Raw genomic sequence first — 18,441 nt, forward strand, 5'->3', positions numbered from 1 at the left:
AAGTAATTCATGATCACCAAACCAGTATTACAAAAACTGTTAAAAACACTTCTTTAAGGAGAAGGGGGAGGGGAGAACATAAGTGTGAATAATATAATGGCAATAACTATGTACCTATCAATAATTGCTTCAAATGTAAATGGATTAAATGCTCCAATCAAAAAACACAGAGTAGCTAAACGGGTAAGAAAACAAGACCCATACACATGTTGTCTACAGGAGACCCACTTCAGATAAAAAGACCCAGACAGACTTAAAGTAAAGGGATGGTAAAACATATGTCATGCAAATGGAAATAAAACAAAAACAAGCTGGAGTAGCAATACTTATACCAGACAAAACAGACTTTAAAACAAAGGCTATAATAAGAGACAAAGAAGGACATTTCATACAGATAAAGAGATCAATCCAACAGAAGGATATAACCCTTGTAAATATTTCTGCACCCGACACAGGAGCACCTAAATACATAAAGCAAGTATTAACTGAAATAAAGGGAAACATTGACAGTAATACAGTCATAACAAAGGATTTTAACATCCCACTGATATTCAATGGATAGATCTTCCAGACAAAAAAAAATCAAGAAGGAAACAAAGGCCTTAAGTGACACACTAGACCAGATGGATTTAATTGATATTATTAGAGTATTTCACCCCAAAGCAGCAGGATATACATTCTTTTCAAGTGCAGATGTAACATTTTCCAAGACAGGCCACATGTTAGGCCATAATACAAATCTCAATAAATTTAAGACTGAAATCCTACCAAGTTTCTTCACTGACCAGAAACCAATTACAAAAAAAGAAAGGAAAAAAAAAAAACCTGAAAAACACACAAACACACGGAAGCCAAATAACATGCTACTAAACAACGAATGGGTTAACAATGAGATCAAGGAAGAAATAAAAAAGTACCTTGAGACAAATGAAAACAAAAACACAATGACTCAAAATCTATAGGACACAGTGAAAGCAGCCCTAAGAGGGAAATTCATAGCAATACAGATTTACAAGAAAAATCTCAAGTAAACAATCTAAAACCTAAAAGAACTGGGGGAAAAAAAGCAAACAAAGACCAAAGTGAGTAGAGGAAGGAAATAATAAAGATCAGAGCGGAAATGAACAAAACAGTCTTAAAAAAACAATATGAAAGATCAATGAAACCAAGAGCTGGTTCTTTAGAAACAAAATTAATAAACCTTTAACCAGACTCATCAAGAAAAAGAGAGGAACCAAATAAAGTCAGAAATGAAGGAGGAGAAGTGACAATGGACACCACAAAATACAGTGGACTATAAGAAAATACTACAAACAATTATATGCCAACCAATTGGACAATCTGGAAGCAATAATTCCTAAAAACATACAATCTTCCAAGACTGAATCCAGAAGAAACAGAAAATCTAAACAGACCAATTACTACACCAAAATTGAATCAGTAATCAAAAAATTACCCACAAACAAAAGTCCTGGACCAGACTGCTTCACAGGTGAATTTTACCAAACATTTAAAGAAGAATTAAAACCTATCCTCTCCAAGCTATTCTAAAAAATTCAAGAGGATGGAAGGCTCCGACTCATTTTACAAGGCCACCATTACCCTGATTCCAAAGCCAGACAAAAATATTACAAAAAAAGAAAATTATACACCAATATTCCTGATGAATATAGCTGCAAAAATCCTCAACAAAATATCAGCAAACTGAATTCAGGAACACATTATAAGGCTCATACACCATGTTCAAGTGAAATTTTTTTCCTGGGATGCAAGAGTGTTCAATATCTGCAAATCAATGTGATACACCACATAAGCAAAATGGAAAAACAAAAATCATATGCTCACATCAACAGATGCAGATAGAGCGTTTGACAAAATCCAGCATCCATTTATGATAAAAACTCTCAGCAAAGTGGAGAAACAGAGGACATACCTCAACATAATAAATGCCATATATGACAAACCCACAGCTAACATCATACACAATGGTGAAAAAGCTAAATGTATTTTTTTTAAGAATTTTTTTTTTTTAATTGGGGAAGGGGAACAGGACTTTATTGAGGAACAGTGTGTACTTCCAGGCTTTTTTCCAAGTCAAACTGTTATCCTTTCAATCGTAGTTGTGGAGGACACAGTTCAGCTCCAGGTCCAGTTGCCGTTGTTAGTTGTAGGGGGCACAGCCCACCATCCCTTGCGGGAGTCTAACCGGCAACCTTGTGGTTGAGAAGACGCGCTTCTACCGACTGAGCCATCCGGAAGCTCAGCAGCAGCTCAGCTCAAGGTGCCATGTTCAATCTTAGTTGCAGGGGGCAGAGCCCACCATCCCTTGTGGGAGTCGAGGAGTTGAACCAGCAACCTGTGGTTGAGAGCCCACTGGCCCATGTGGCAATTGACCCGGCAGCCTTCGGTGTTAGGAGCACGGAGCTCCAACCGCCTGAGCCACCAGGCCAGCCCTAAAAGTATTTTTCTTAAGATCAGAAACAAGACAAGGATGTCCACTTTTACTGCTTTTATTCAACACATTATTGGAAGTCCTAGTCACAGCAATCAGACAAAAGAAAAAAAAAGAAAGAAAGAAAAGGCATTCAAATTGGAAATGAAAAGTGTCATTATTTGCAGAAGACATGATACTGTATACAGAGAACCCCAAAGATTCCACCCAAAAACTATTAGAACTGATAAATGAATTCAGTAAAGTAAGAGGATACAAAATTAATATTCAGAAATCAATTACTTTTCTATATACCAATAACTATCAGAAACAGAAATTAAGAAGACAATCCCATTTCCAATTGCATCAAAAAAAATAAAATACGTAGGAATAAATTTAACCAGAGGTACAAGACGTGTACTTATAAAATTATAAATCACTGAAGAAAGAAATTGAAGAAGATACAAATAAATGAAAGCATATACCATGCTCATGGATAGGAAGAATTAACATAGTTAAAATGCTACACAAAGCAATGTACAGATTCAACACAATCTCTATCAAAACCCCAATCACATTTTTCACAAAACTAGAACAAACAGTCCTAAAATTTATATGGAACCATAAAAGACCCTGAATACCCACAGTAATCTTGAGAAAGAAAAACAAAGTTGGAGGTAGCACACCTGTTATCAAATTACACTACAAGGCTACAATAATCAAAACAGCATGGTACTGGCATAAAAACAGATACACAGATCAATGGAACAAAACAGAGAGCCCAAAAATAAACCCACGCCAAATGGTCAATTAATCTATGACAAAGGAGACAAAAATATAGAATGGGATAAACACAGTCTATTCAATTAAAGGTATTGGGAAAACTGGACAGATACATGCAAAAAAAAAAAGAAACTAGACCACTTTCTTACACCATTTACATGAATAAACTCAAAAGAGATTAAGGACTTAAATGTAAGGCCCAAAACCATGAATCTCCTACAAGAAAACACAGGCACCAACTCTCTGACGTTGCTCTTAGTAATATTTTTTTCTGGTATGTTGCCTCAGGCAAAAGAAACAAAAGAAAAAAGAACAAATGGGATTACATCAAACTAAAAAGTTTTTGCACAGCAAAGGAATCCATCGACAAAACAGAAAGACAACTTACTGAATGGAAGAAGATATTTGCCAATGATATATCTAATAAGGAGTTAATATCCAAAATTTATAAAGAACTCACAAAACTAAACACCACATAGCCAATAGATTTATGAAAAGATGCTCAATAGCACGAATCACTTGCAAAGAAATGCAAATGAAAATCACAATGAGACTGCACCTCACACCTGTCAGAATGGCCATCATCATTAAATCAACAAAAAAGTGTTGGTGAGGATGTGGAGAAAAGGGAACCCTCGTGCACTGTCAGTGGTGTTGCAAATTGATATAGCCACTATGGAAAACAGTATAAAGGTTCCTCAAAGAAATTAAAAACAGAATTACCTTATGACCCAGCAATTCCACTTCTAGGTATTTATCTGATGAAATCCAAAAGAATAATTCAAAAAGATATATGCACCCCTATGCTCACTGCAGCGTTATTTACCACGGTCAAGATATGGAAGCAACCTAAGTGCCCATCAATAGACGACTGGATAAAGATGTGATGTGGGGGGACAGCCGGTTAGTTGGTTAGAACAGGGTGCTCTTAAAAACAAGGTTGCAGGTTTGATCCCCACATGGGCCACTGTAATCTGCAACCTCCACAACTAGATTGAAACAACTACTTGACTTGGAGCTGATGGGTCCTGGAAAAACATACTGAAATAAATAAAAGTTTAAAAAAAATGTGATGTGGTTCATATATACAATAGAATATTACTCTGTCATAAAAAAGAATGAAATCTTACCACTTGCACCACCCAATGGGTGGACCTGGAAGGTATTACGCTAAGTGAAATAAGTCAGAGAAAGACAAATACCATATAATCTCACTTACATGTGGAATCTAAAGAACAAAGTAAACAAAACAAAAAAACAGAAACAGACTCATGGATGCAGGGAACAAGTTTGTTGGTTGCCATATGGGAGGGGGTTAGGAGGTGGCATGAAAAAGGTGAAGGGATTAAGAAGTACAAATTAGTAGATGTGAAAGTCATGAGAATGTAAAGTAAAGCATAGGGAATATAGTCAGTAATATGGTAATAACTACATATAATGCCAGGTAGGTACTAGATTAGTCAGGGGGATCACTTCATAAATTATGTAAATGTCTAATCACTATGCTGTACACCTGAAAGCAATATAAAATATTGAACGTGAACTGTAACTGAAAAAAATTTTTTAAAGGTGGAGGGAAAAAAAAAGAGGTTCAAATTTCCAGGTATAAAACAAATAAGTTATGTGGATATAATGTACAGCATGGGGAATATAGTCAATAATATTGTGATAGCGTGAAACGATGTTAGATAGTTGTTGGACTTATAATGGTGATCACTTCTTTAGGTATATAAATGATGAATAATTATGGGGTATACTTAAAACCAATATAATATTGTATCTTAGCTATATTTTAATAAAAATCTTTAAAAAAAATAAAAGAACGTTCCTCAAAGACCAAGGAGTTGGGGGTGAAGGGATACTGACCACTACATATCAGACTTTTAACTTTCAATTCGTTGCTTCCTTCAACTATTCCAGGATTCCCTTCACAAAGAAGTGTCCTCAATGGATTACAATTGTCTGCTATCAGGAAACTTACCTCTACATCCTAGAGCTCACTAGTACTTCTAGCTAAAATAAGAGATCTAGACCTTTGGCTTTTGGTTCCCAGTGGTAATTATTCCACTGAAATTACCTAAAAACAAACTACGGCCAGAGGAAGGGAAAAAAAGCCTTGCCGTTCTGCCAATAGCGTGTCTTCTACCCAAGAACTATTAATCTTCAACTACTCCAATTCAGATTCCCAGGCACAATTCCAATTCTAGTTAAGTCTTTTAGCATCCCTTAAACTTTGCTCATTCATACTCTATTACTGTAGCACGATCTGGTACTGTTCACAATTGCCTAGCCACCCTCAGGTCTCCCAGCCTGGTTATCCAGGTTACAAATCGGGTCATAAAAAAAAAATATTTAGAATAATTCCATTTTTGTACTTTTTTTTACATACACAGACATACAGGAAAAAAATTTTAGGTGATGGGATTTGGGCATTTAATTGTTTTGCCATTGTCTGGAATTAGTATAGTGAATGAGCACTACTTTTATAATGAAACACAAGTTACTTAACAAAAACAAGTAAAAAACTTTATATGCTTTAAAAAATCTACATACTTTACATCACCCTTACTTCGTTAATACACACCCCAGTACTACCAATATTAGTGTATTGGTAGATATTTCTTTATCTTGACCATTACCTTTCAGGACATGTATGAATGCATCTTTCATATCTAACATATACATTATTTATACCTAAAAGCTGGTCACCAAATATCTGGAGAGTGAACAAATGGAAACAAACCACTAGAAGTTGCATAGTAGATAAAACACTGAATTTGGAGTCAAAAGAACTTATTTCAAGTCCCAGTTGTACTATTCATTAGCGTGATAATTTTAAATAATGAGTCACTTTATCATTATACATATCACATTTTTATATTTATAAGTTATACAATTTGAATGAAATGCTCTAGATCCCTTCAGGACCTAAAATTCTATACCTGTGACCTGTACTAATCATTGTTCACAATACAAACATGATCAAGAGGTAGAGAAATGGAGACAACTGCTGGTCACATGCTGCTATTCCACAGCCCTTCCCTCTTCCTGTCCCTATAGCTCCTCCTGTTCTCCCTATGCCTCAGCCTCACCTGTGGCAACCAGTCCCATTCCTGCCACCGTGGGAGAACAGTGCAGTCGGCCACAGATGCAGACAGACAGCCATAGGAATCAGAGTCCAGCTGTTCTGCTCCTCCTGCACAACGTGGTACAAAGGAAAGCTTATTACAGGAGAAAGGGTATCTCTGACGCAGAGTATCTAGACTCTCTACACTAGATTTAAAAAAGAAAAAGATGGGGAAATACTCTGGGAAAAATAAAATCACCTGCAATCTAAAATCTTGGAAACATGAACAAGTACACCACAATAGGTTCAATAGTTTGACAAATGAAGTTCACTACAAAGTAACTAGAAAGAAACCAAGCCAGCTAACATGCACTGCATGGAAAGCTTCCAGCGAACTGATAAAGAATAAGGATTTATGAGTTCACAGGGCAAGGGTAGAAATCATTAACCTCTATCAACTGTCCCCCAAAATTTTTTTTAAAGACGATGTTTTGATAGATTTAGAACAAAAAGAAAATCCATATAAAAGCAGTATTGATACCACCTAAAATTATACTTTCAGGAAACTGAGTTAGCAATGATTAACCCCATTTTACAGGAGAAACTGAGGCTTAAGGGGTTAAGACCTGATGTAAGGGTACACAGCCATCAGATGACAGAGCCAAATCCAAACCTAACTATGATTTTTAAGGATAGTGTTTGATCAACTATTGGGTATGTGTCCCTCATAGTCCAAATAGAGAAGGGAAAAATAATATATTTTAGTGCATGACCACAAATGGCAGCAAACTAAAGTTAATTACCTTCTTGCTCCAAGTACCTGGCTTTCTTGTATTCTAGAAGCCCTGCACGGCGGGAGCAGCCACTAAACTTCATTAAATAAAAACAGCTATTTTGGACACACTGGCAAGAATATGAGTTGCAGAGTCAAAGACGCAAATATAAATCCCAACCCTGGTACTTCCTAAGTGAGCTTGGACACATTTTACCTCGCAATCTCTGAGAAAGATTTCCCAAAGAAGACCTCTTTCCATAAGGCTATTATAAAGAGTAAATGAGTTCATTCACTTATTCACTCAGATTTTTATTCAGTGTTAGGAAGCGGCTAAGCTACTGTCTAGTCATTCCCTGTGTGAATGCAGGAGAAAGAAGAAATCTCCCAGGCTTAAAAAATTTTTTAAAAGCCATACAGTCAAATCTCCTCGTAAACATACTAGTGACAGGCTGACAGGCCTCCTGGGGAACAAACATGGTAAATTTGCTAGCATGTGAGTCTTCATCTGTGAGATGCTATTAATAGAATAGAGCAGGTTGTTTACAGTCCATGGATTCAAGGGGTAGGTTTCTGCAGTCAGCCTTGTAACTGAGTATACCAACAGCCCCTTCCTATAGTGATAAGCCACGCATATCGCTTAGAGGCTGAGGCCAGAGCACATCCTGCTGTACAAGAATGGACCTGTGGAGCCATACTGAAAGTCCCATGCCTCTTCCTTCCTCACATTGGAGGTCAGACAATTAAGTTGGCAACTTTGTGGGAACAATGTTGCTAACCTTCTTTTTTATATCAGAGGGATTATTCATTATGAATTTGTACTAACTGGACAAACACCAAGTTTACTATTTGGAAGTGCTGAAAAGGCTGCGTGAAAAAGATAGATGAAAATGACCTGAACTTTTCACCAACAATTCTTGGCTCTTGCATCACAATGCACCAACTCACACAGCACTGTCTGTGAGGAAGTTTTTAACCAGTAAACAAATTATTGGAACACCCTCCCTACGCATCTGATCTGGCCCCCAATGACTTCTTTCTTTACCTAAAGATAAAGGAAATATTGAAAGGGAGACATTTTGATGACATTCAGGACATCAAGGGTAATACGATGACAGCTCTCATGGCCATTCCAGGAAAGGAGTTCCGCAATTGCTTTGAAGGGTGGACTAGGTGCTGGCATGGGTGCACAGCTTCCCAAGGGGAGTACTTCAAAGGTGACCATAGTGATATTCAGCAATGAGGTACGTAGCACTTTTTCTAGGATGAGTTCACGAACTTAATTGTCAGACCTTGTATACCTCGCGATTACCTTTCTCTTTGATATTACTGAAGTTTGATATTAAGTGTGGCAGGCATCTTCTAAAATGGCTCTCAATACTCTATCCCTCCTGGTATTCACAGCCTTGCAGTCCTCCACACATACAGTGAATTGTGCTATTTGCAGTGACTTCCCAGTCTAGGTCATAAAAGACATTGTGGCTTCCATCTTACTCTCCCTCCCCCTCCTCCGTCCCCGCTCATTAGTTCTTTCTGATGAGGCCAGCTGCCATGTTGTGAGAAGCCCTATGAAGAGGACGACCATGTAGAGAGGAAATGAGAGGCACATCTGACCAAGAGCCAGTGAGGAAATTAATTCTGGCAACAAGCATGTGAGTGAGCTTAGAAAAGGATCAACCCCTCACCTCACCCCAGACCCCAGTCCCCCAACCCCCATTGAAACCTAAAGTGCTATATGACACCTTGACTGCAGCACACACATACAAAGATTAAACTAAGTTTTAACAGATTAAGAACACATTAGCCAATAGCCAGAAGACCCAGATGAGCCACACCTGGATTCCTGACCCACAGAAACTGTGAGATAATATATAGTTCTTGATTTAAACCACTAAGTTTGGGATAATTTGTTACACTGAAATAGCTAATCAGTATATTAGGTAAGATCTCTAATTCATGAGTCTGATTTGAGACACTAATTGTGTTATCTCAAGTGTCTATTTGGTGCCAGGCTCTGTTCTAAGCCTCAGGGTACAGCAATTAAGTAGATAAACTCCCTTGCCTTATGAAGCTGACACTCTAGTAAAGACAAAGACAAACAAATAATAAACATAATAAGTAAATGCTCTAGTATATTAAAAGGTGTTAAGTGCTATGATAAAAAGAAAATAAGAGCAAGGTGAAGAGGAGTGGTTGGAGCAGGGTAAGACAGTCATGTGGATACTTAAGGCAAAAGCACTCCAGAAGAAAGAAAATATAAGGGCCCTGAAACAAAAACATGCCTGGCATGGAGGAGAAACAGCAAGACCACTATGGAGCATAGGAAACAAGTAGAGAATTAATAGGAAATAGGGTTGGAGGAGGGTTAAATACTATCAGCCCAGTGAATCATTGGCTTTTACTCTGAGTGAAATGGGAAGTCATCAAAGGAGTGACATCATCTGACTTATGTTTTAAAATGATCACTCTGCCTGTTATGGTGAGAAAAGACAGCAGGAGAGCATGGGTGAGTGCTTGGGAAATAAGACACTCCTAAGTAACATCACCCCCCTTGCCCACCTAACTCGATAGCTAGACTGGTCATACTCTACCCCTGCTCCTCAATGCTTCTAGATGCAAAATAAAGGACTGATTTTGCCCTTTTTTTAAAGCTTTAAATTCTAGATACCAACACACAAAGGCAGAAGACCATGTGAGGAAACAGCAGCCTCTATACAAGAGTGGACCAAAGATAGAATCTCCGTAAATCTAAGCTAAAGGAATGAGGAAAGTAAGAATTTTCATTAGCAAAAATTGTTCCTATGTTTAACCTAAGATACACATCATAAGTGTCAGTAAATCAGTGCTCATGGAAATTATCTTTTCACTTTTATTATTTCAATTTACAAACCAATTAACGACATTTAAAAAGTTATCTTCATTACTTATTCCATAAAGTACCAGTATTTTCCACAAACCAACCATGAACTCTTGACAAGTTATCACATTAGAAATTTCAACTACTTTCCATCTTCATATTTGCTATTGTATCTAAACTGCTGCCAGTGAGCATGCAAGCAAAGAATTGTCCTCTGCTGTCCCCTAGTGGAGTTACATTTTGCTACCTCAATCACTCCCAAACAAAATCTGAAATCCACAAAATATAGCCAGGTAACTAAGACTAAGCTGGAATATTGCTAGATTTTACCACTACTCTGAAAGACAGACAAGTTATATTTTATACATGCAGACACTCCCATATTTTATATATCAACTCCCAATTGTTTATAAACAGTTATATAAAGTCACACCTTTCTGTATTACATCATCTATAAATCCCATTGTGTGTTCACCACCCAGAGTCAGTTCTCCTTCCATCACCATATATTTGATCCCCCTGACCCTCTTCTCCCACCCCCCACCCCCTTACCCTCTGGTAACCACTAAACTATTGTCTGTGTCTATGAGTTTCTGTTTCGCCTGAAATCTATGTAATTTTACTAACAATTGTCACCCCAATAAATTAAAAAAAAAAAAAAAGTCACACCTTCTACCCACAAACCCCCACTCTCCAAATAAAAGCATTTAAAAAATTAGGAATATCTGATGTACATCTCCTTTCCATTCCCAAATATTTATTTTCAAGTGGGCATTTTTATAAGTGAAAGAGCTTGATATTGTGTGTACCAAAAACTGCAAGCCCTAAAGACAATCACTTTTAAATGGGAGAATTATCACAGGACATAGCTTTATAAACTAGGTTTGGATCCCTTACCTCACTTATCTCTAAAGGAGATCATTCTGTTAGAAAAGCTGTGGATGATTAAGGAAAACGGAATTTTTCTCAGTTGCTAAAGATCAAAAGAATTTTAGACAGGTGAATAAATTAAAATAGAATAAGTACTTCAAGGAAATAAGTACCCAAATCTCCCCTTATTTTCACTTAGCTAAAAGATGGAAAAGAAAACAATCAAAACACCAGATTCCCCAAACCTCAGCTATCTTGCCACAAAGCACTGAATTCATTTCTGTGTATTCATATAGTTCAATTCCCAAAGCAAACACTATGTGGCAATCTGGCTTTGATCACAGCATATGCAAAGGATTTTAATTAGTTTCAAATTTTAATTTAGTCTTTATTCAATTCGATTTCCAGGCTCATAGCCCACGAAACTCTATCTCTAAACCCATTAATGGCAACTTTTAAACTGCAATTTAGTCATTTTTTATGAAACTGTTGAAGAAAAAACAAGCATTACATATCCTAAAACTTTCCACAGACTACACATCTAAAATAGTGTCAAACAGGCTTGTACTTTAAAAATTAATGACCACATTAGAAACTGCATTACAATAGTTTTTCAAATGAGTATTTTCTCTCTTAAAACGATCATGACGTGGTTCTACATCCCCTCATCTCCACAGCCCTTAAGACCAATTTCATGTGCACCATGGCACGTTCAACCACATAACATTTTAACAACTTCTCCAGGAACCAAGAACCCTGAAATATTTCCCCTTCATGAACTTTTTCCTGAAGCACTGGGATGTCCAATAATCTTCACACAGGAAGAAAAAGTTTTAAATACTGCTAAATGTATTCTATAAAGGAATCAGTTTGCCCTATGCATGTCAACACCAGTGGCACAACTAAAAGCCTGTATGCCCCTGGTCCAATATGCTAATGAGAGACCAGATCCAGCCCGATCTGCCTAGAGGTCTTACAGGACCACAAAATGGAAGTGCGTGCATGGGTACATGTATAAGTTCATATATACTACACATTTACTGAGGAGAATTAAACAACATACAATCATTTCAGCAAACACTATTAAAAACTACTGAATAGCTCATATACGAAAGATAATCTGAACGTGTATGAAACACATCAAAGCCCACCAATGTACCATGCACCTTCTCATAAAATGGAAAATAAGGCTGCTATTCTACCTACGGTAGGTCTCATTTACTTAGATCCCATTAAAAATCAAAATGTTACCATTCTATAGGCAAGTTTTTCTGAATGCACAGACATACATAGAACCCAGTTCTAACTCTACTCCTGTTCAAATTATATAAATGCAATAAAGACTTACTTTTGAAACTTCTAGTACATAAATCCTATTTTTAAAGTTTTATCTTTCACTATTGTACTATTCTATTCTCTTCCTTCATGCTGATCAAAAGAAAAGCATTTAATTAAAGTAAGTACATTTTAATTATAGCCATGTTTAACGGCCCATGGGGTAAAATTGAATCAACTGAAAAATGTTTAAACATTCAAACATTTTGTGAAAATTAGAAAACAAGTAGGAAGAAAGAGTTCTACTTCATAGGCTGTAGAAGGACATGAAAAACCACTTCAGTTGAAACAACAAATTCGCCAAACACAAAAATATTTTCTTTAAAGCCACCTGACAACTGTGAACACAGAAATTTAAAAGAACTAAACGTCAAAAGGACTTCATAGATAAGCAAAGAATAGAGGACACTTGGGCCATTTGCTGAACAAGATAAAGGACAAATGGAGAGCAAACCTACTGAAGATACTGGAGATGAGTCTTTGCTTGGATAAGGATTTAAATCTTGGGTCTAAAGATCTTGCTGTCCCTGGGAAATCATTAAACAAAAGTTGGTGGCCTAAAAATCTGAAGTAGCTGTTGGCCCAGTTAATGTCTCTTCCATCATTAAGCATCAATGGCTCTTTGACATCCATACTTTGACATCCATCCAGTTTTGATGAGAAAATGAAACAAAATGGAAATCCAAAGAAATAGCCCATCTCTGGCTAATCATAATTAATCATAATCCCATTGTGATTATTATTTAGGCTGTTTCCAATTCTTAACCTGCAACTTTTTCTATCTACCTTCTTAAGATCAATTTCTAGACATGGAACAGTTACTGAGGCAAAAGGAAGAACTCTAAGAACTGTTGGTAAGTATCACAAAATACTATCCAGAAAGATGCTAAACTAACCACTTGGAATTCTAATAGCAGCATACATGTTCCAACTTCACTGCAACCTCAACAGGAATGACACAGTGTTATCCTTTACATTATTCAGATACCTTTACTCCCAAATGATCAGGACTTTGCTATATTCCTTTCCGGATAGTTTCCCCACCGCTTGTTAGCATATATTGGGTGGGGGGAGGAGGTGCTCTTTTAGTGAGGACATATAACGAAAAGGGAGCATTTGGGAGTAGCCTCCAGCAATGCCTCTCATTTCCAAACTAGAAAATAAAGGAAGAGAGAGAAATCTATGACTCAAACCCACATTGCCTCTTAGAGCCTAGACCACAGAAAGTAAGAGTACACATCTAGACTAGAGTTGTCAGACTGCCTAGATTCAAACCCTGGCTCTACGGGTCTTTGAACAAATTGTTTAACTGCTCAGTTTCCTCATCTGAAAATGGAGACTGAGTAAGTCCTATACTTCAGTGAGAGGTGATCAGGATTCAGTGAGATGATGTTTAGTGAGCAGTTCTGGTAAAAAGTTTAGTAAGGGAAGACAGAACAAAAAAAACTAAAATAAGGTTTTCATGGATTTTTCTCAGCAGTAATCATCAAGTGTTGGCCATAATGACTTACGATAGCCGACCAGCTGCTATCAACCTACACCACAATGCCAAACCAGTACCCACTTACCTGAATTCCTCCATTCTTTGTCTGCAGTTCAAGAAGCATGGTTTTTGGGGGAGTTGTTGTTGTTGTTAAGAAAGCACCAAAAGCAAAGAAATGGGCCAGCACACCTACCTGGCAGTTCTACCTGCTCTGTGAATGTATGTGTTGGCATCCTCTGGACAATCAAATTGAAGAACCCAATTCACAGCCGGGAAATCTGCACAGAAGGAATGTCAAATTAAGAAATCAGTTTCAAAATCTGCCTGGCTGCCCTATTTTTATTTTACAATATTGCTTGCCAGGACTTTCAGTATCACAGAAAAACTGATAGGTATTTTCTGTGAACTCTATTAAAAATAAAATTAACTGCATGAAACAAAAAATAATAAACATTTCTTTGACAAAGTGAATGAAAATTAATGACAGTGCTTGAATATGAAGATTATTTCATATCTGACACAGGAGAGACAAAACAGTCGCTTTGTGTCACACAAATAATGAAATACTCTGATATTTAATAACCTAAAAGAACCACTTCTCATGGGCTCCTAGTGAACTATAAAACTGGTTTCTAAATTTAAATGAAGGCTTACTTTTCCTGCTAGTCCCATCTCCATTCGAATTAATTAAGTTGCTCTCCAAATTTCCTGGCAATAATTACTCCATATATATTTCTGGCTACAGAAGTTTCCATTCATTCCCAGAGATCCTGTTCTCAACTACTTAAGAGAACTACCCTTAGTCATTTATGAATTTTGCTGTGAGGATTTCCGATCGCTTTCTATAATAAAGAAAAGGGCTGAGCACTTAATAAAAAATAAGTGGGAGTAGCAGGATAGAGAGGTAACAAAAGGAAATCTGTGGATAATTACTACTAAACTTGATAAATTAAGAAACGGCAGTATAAGATTATTACTTAGAAATACAAAATTAAATACCAAAAGAAGAAATAGCCGATTTAAGTAGCTGCTTCTAGAGAGTGAAGAGGGGTAGTATAGGGACTGCTTTGTCTTATAACTCATCTTTACCCATATGCAAGTGCTATTTATTAAAAAATAAAATAATTGAGAAAAAATTAAGAATCAAATAAAGTTTAAAAAAGATACTGATATGTTCTAAAGAAATTATTGGACATAAGAACAGAACTTCAGAATACTTGCTGCACATTTTTGGAATAAAAAGACTGAGATGTAAATGTCCGTTATTCCAGCAATTGATAAGTAAATTAAAAATATGATATACTCTCAAAATACACTGGGTTTTTACACATCAATATGAAAAGACTTCAAAAGCAAGTCATCAACCAGTATGTATATTATTTATGTAAACTTTTAAACACCCAAAAATGCATTCACATAATTATTTTTAAATAAACCAGAACAGAGGTTCTTAACATTTTTGTGCCTTAGCTAAAGCCTAGAAAGCGTTTCTCAGAATATTTTTAAATGCATGAAATAAAACATATAAAGGGGGGAGGGGAGTAAAAGAAAGGGGGGGAGGGGCGAAGGGGAAGGGAAAGGAAAGCTAGATCTGGAAAGAGAAGTCCCAGGATGACAAATGTGCATCAGGCTTATGGAGCAACCAGTCTAGACTAGAGCTGGAGACAGAAGACTCCCAGAAGAGCAGGTCTCAAGAGGAAAAGAAACATACGGTGTTTGAACTGTTAGACAACTAAGCGTGTGACAACTGATGGAGCATCTGAGAAAAATTAAAACTGGGAAACACAAAACTAAGCAAATTTTAATTATTAATTCAAAGAAAAACACAAAAGATAGCATAAGAAAGGAGATACTCTTAGTACACTACTTCCCTCAGCAAACAATTACATAGTCAAAACAATGTAAATAAAAAATGTTGATTTTACCAAAAATCCTACTGTAACAGTATAGCCTAGAGAGCTTTAACAACATGCATACTTGGCTACTGCCTCCAGTTACATGAGAATGAACTGATATGATGTCTTTAGATATGCTTTAAAACATTCCCAGAGGGACAAAGAAACAGGAGGAAAAGGGAATCATGAAAAAGAATAGTTCCTGAAGTTGGGTAGTATATGAGGGTACATTACACACTTATTCTCTTTATGTATGTTTAAAATTTGCCATAATAATTAGCATAGTAAAAGAAACTGAAGAATTCAAATTATTACTTTTGTCTCGTTTATTCTTATCTCTAATTTTCTTATAATTACTTCCATACCTCATTCAACCCCCAGTTGTATATTATCACAGTGGCTTTTTGAAAATTTAAAATCACATTAAATAAGATTTTAAAATAAAAACTAGAATGTTTGGTGAAAAGACGGACTTCACCAATTTTTCTTGTTAAATAAGTTGCAATATTTATCAAGTTTCCAATTTTCAAAGAAACAGGACTTTTTTTCATATCTTTAAACCTTTAATCCTCCTTTGATTTTATAGGCTCCTCAGGATTCTGTGATGTAATTATTAGTATGAAACAAAAAGAGCACAAAAGATGAAAATATTACACAAATTTTTACTGAAGTAACTATAATGTTAACCACCTCAGTTATCAATTTACTTCTCTCTTACAAGAAAAGAAGGCCCACTTATTTGAGTCAAACTACTTGAATTCCCAAAATCCACCCATTTATAAGAAAATTCTATTTCCCATGATCACAGAATATTTTCTCATAAATTTTCTTACCCAGCCCCCTTGCTGCAATATCAGTAGCAAAGAGTACTGCAGCTCTCTTGTGGACAAATTCATTATAGACTTCCATTCTTCTCATCTGCTGCTGTCGACCATGCAGGGCAAGGATAGAAATCCCAGGACGTAGCCGACAGAACACTCGGTACAGATACTGAACCTAGGCATTACCAGAAAGATGAGTTTAGTACTTCTGGATAGGAACAGCGAAGTAAGCTTACAAGATGAACAGCATAAATATATGAAGGAGAACAAGCTTCACCAATTAAAGATATATCGGGCAGAGAAAGGAAAATGTAGTCTAGAGTACGGTGTTAAAGCATTTTTTGCTCACATTATTTCCAAAAAGAATTTTGAAAACAAAAATGTGCTCCCCTTGTATTTTTAAGTTAATAATCTGACATTTTCCAAATTTAACTGGCTGCAAAGAATGTAATTTCTGGTCTATTATAAATATTGATATTTTAAAATAAATACTTAAAGCTTCTTATAAATGTATCCAACAAATTCAAAATAGAGTAATTTGCTATTTAGAATAGCAATTCACCATCAAATAATTCAAACATCTCAAAACAAAACATTTATTTTTAAAATCTAAAAATGTCAAAATATGTACTGTGTTAGAGAGGGCTCCTCAATTTTGCTGCAAACCTAAATTGCTCTAAAATGATTGTCTTTTTAAAAAAATTAAAAACAACATACGAAGAAACTCCTCTTTAACAGACAGAAATTTTATATCATTTATTTTCCTCCTTGAACTCATTTCCTGACCCCACAGAATTTTATCTTCACAGTTTTATGCTTAAAAGTCTTTTGATTACTTTATCAAAATTCATGATTTTCTACAACAAAATTATGTGTATCAGTTTTAACACTTTTAAATTTCCTGGGCCATAACGCAGCATTAAAAATTTTCTTCTCGGACTGAACTGTTACTACAATTGTTATTAGTATAGAACTGACCAAAAGAAGAAATACTATAATTTGATTAAAAAAAAACTGTTAGACATAAAAAATAACTTTATTGTAAAATGTTGGAAGTTATAGAATAGTGGATTTTATTACATCTCCTAATATATGGGGCTAAACAGAGACAACTGTTATTTTAGTTTTATTCATCTTTAGTTTACGTATTTATAAATGCTACTACTGATTGCTATAATGAGGCAGAGCACAGCATCATTTTATTCCTATTTTCTCTTTCTAACATAGGTATTAAGAAAATTTCTCCACAAAAATACAGGAAATGGACTAAAGGAATCTTAATTCTTTGAACCCCTATAAAATAATAATTCAAAAAATAATCTATCAGCTAATAACTCCATTAAGTCTCCTTTCAAATTTTGTTGCCAGAAAGGTTCTCTAATCCTGAGACAATGCACCAATAAGATTAAGGATAGACAGATATGTGACTTTCTTTTGTTAAGTTTTTAAAAGGACTAGCATGAAAAGGGGAGATAGGAAAGGAGAACCAGCCAACCACAGGTGCACTGTCAGGCAAACCAATCTCAGAAAAGTACACACAGAAATTGAGGAAGTATAAATTGGGTCCATGAAAACTCTCCACAATCTGCATCTCTTAAATCAAGACTGACCTTGAATTCCTGCTCTTGAAAAAACTGGCAAGGGGAACGACGTATGTAGAATAAAGCCATGCAGGTTCTAAGGAACAAATTTAACTTTAAGTCTAAATTTACAGAAAGTTATTGGAGGGTTTTCAGAAAGGCAGTGACATATTCCAGTTTCCACTTTCCAAAGAGCATTCTCGCTATAATGTGGAATAACTACAGGAAAGAAAGTAAAGGAATGGAGAGACCAATCAGGAGTAAGAGAAAGTTAAGCATGGTTCAGAGTCAAGTGTAGCATGAGGGGTCATGAGATGTAGTAGAGCTAATGAGTCATCAATAGGCTGAATATGGGATGAAGACAGACAACAATTAAGAATTCAGCCATTTATTGAGCTAAGGAAGAGTTTGAGGGTGCAGATCTTAGATCTTGAATTGTTTTTCCTATGTTAAATTTGAGATGCCCTCTAGACACTCAATTGGAAATACCTGGCAATCAAGTAGATACACAAGTCTGGGGCTCAGGAAAGAGGTCAGGGCTTGAGAT

At 36.0% G+C, this 18,441-nt stretch overlaps 1 protein-coding gene across 2 annotated transcripts in view; it reads right to left on the reverse strand.

The window, feature by feature from the left end:
- Window positions 1–18,441, reverse strand: part of DDX10 (DEAD-box helicase 10) — a 292,846-nt gene that overhangs the window by 236,857 nt on the left and 37,548 nt on the right. For both annotated transcript variants that reach the window (XM_019714905.3, XM_019714904.3), the window contains exons 8-9: window positions 16,327–16,489; window positions 13,792–13,876 (exon numbers count right to left, since the gene is read on the reverse strand). In XM_019714905.3, coding sequence (XP_019570464.3) covers window positions 13,792–13,876; window positions 16,327–16,489 — 248 coding nt within the window. The remainder of the gene's footprint in view (window positions 1–13,791; window positions 13,877–16,326; window positions 16,490–18,441) is intronic.

Source organism: Rhinolophus sinicus, chromosome 14, assembly GCF_057876585.1.
Source record: "Rhinolophus sinicus isolate RSI-liver-muscle chromosome 14, RSI-T2T, whole genome shotgun sequence".
NCBI lineage: Eukaryota > Metazoa > Chordata > Mammalia > Chiroptera > Rhinolophidae > Rhinolophus > Rhinolophus sinicus.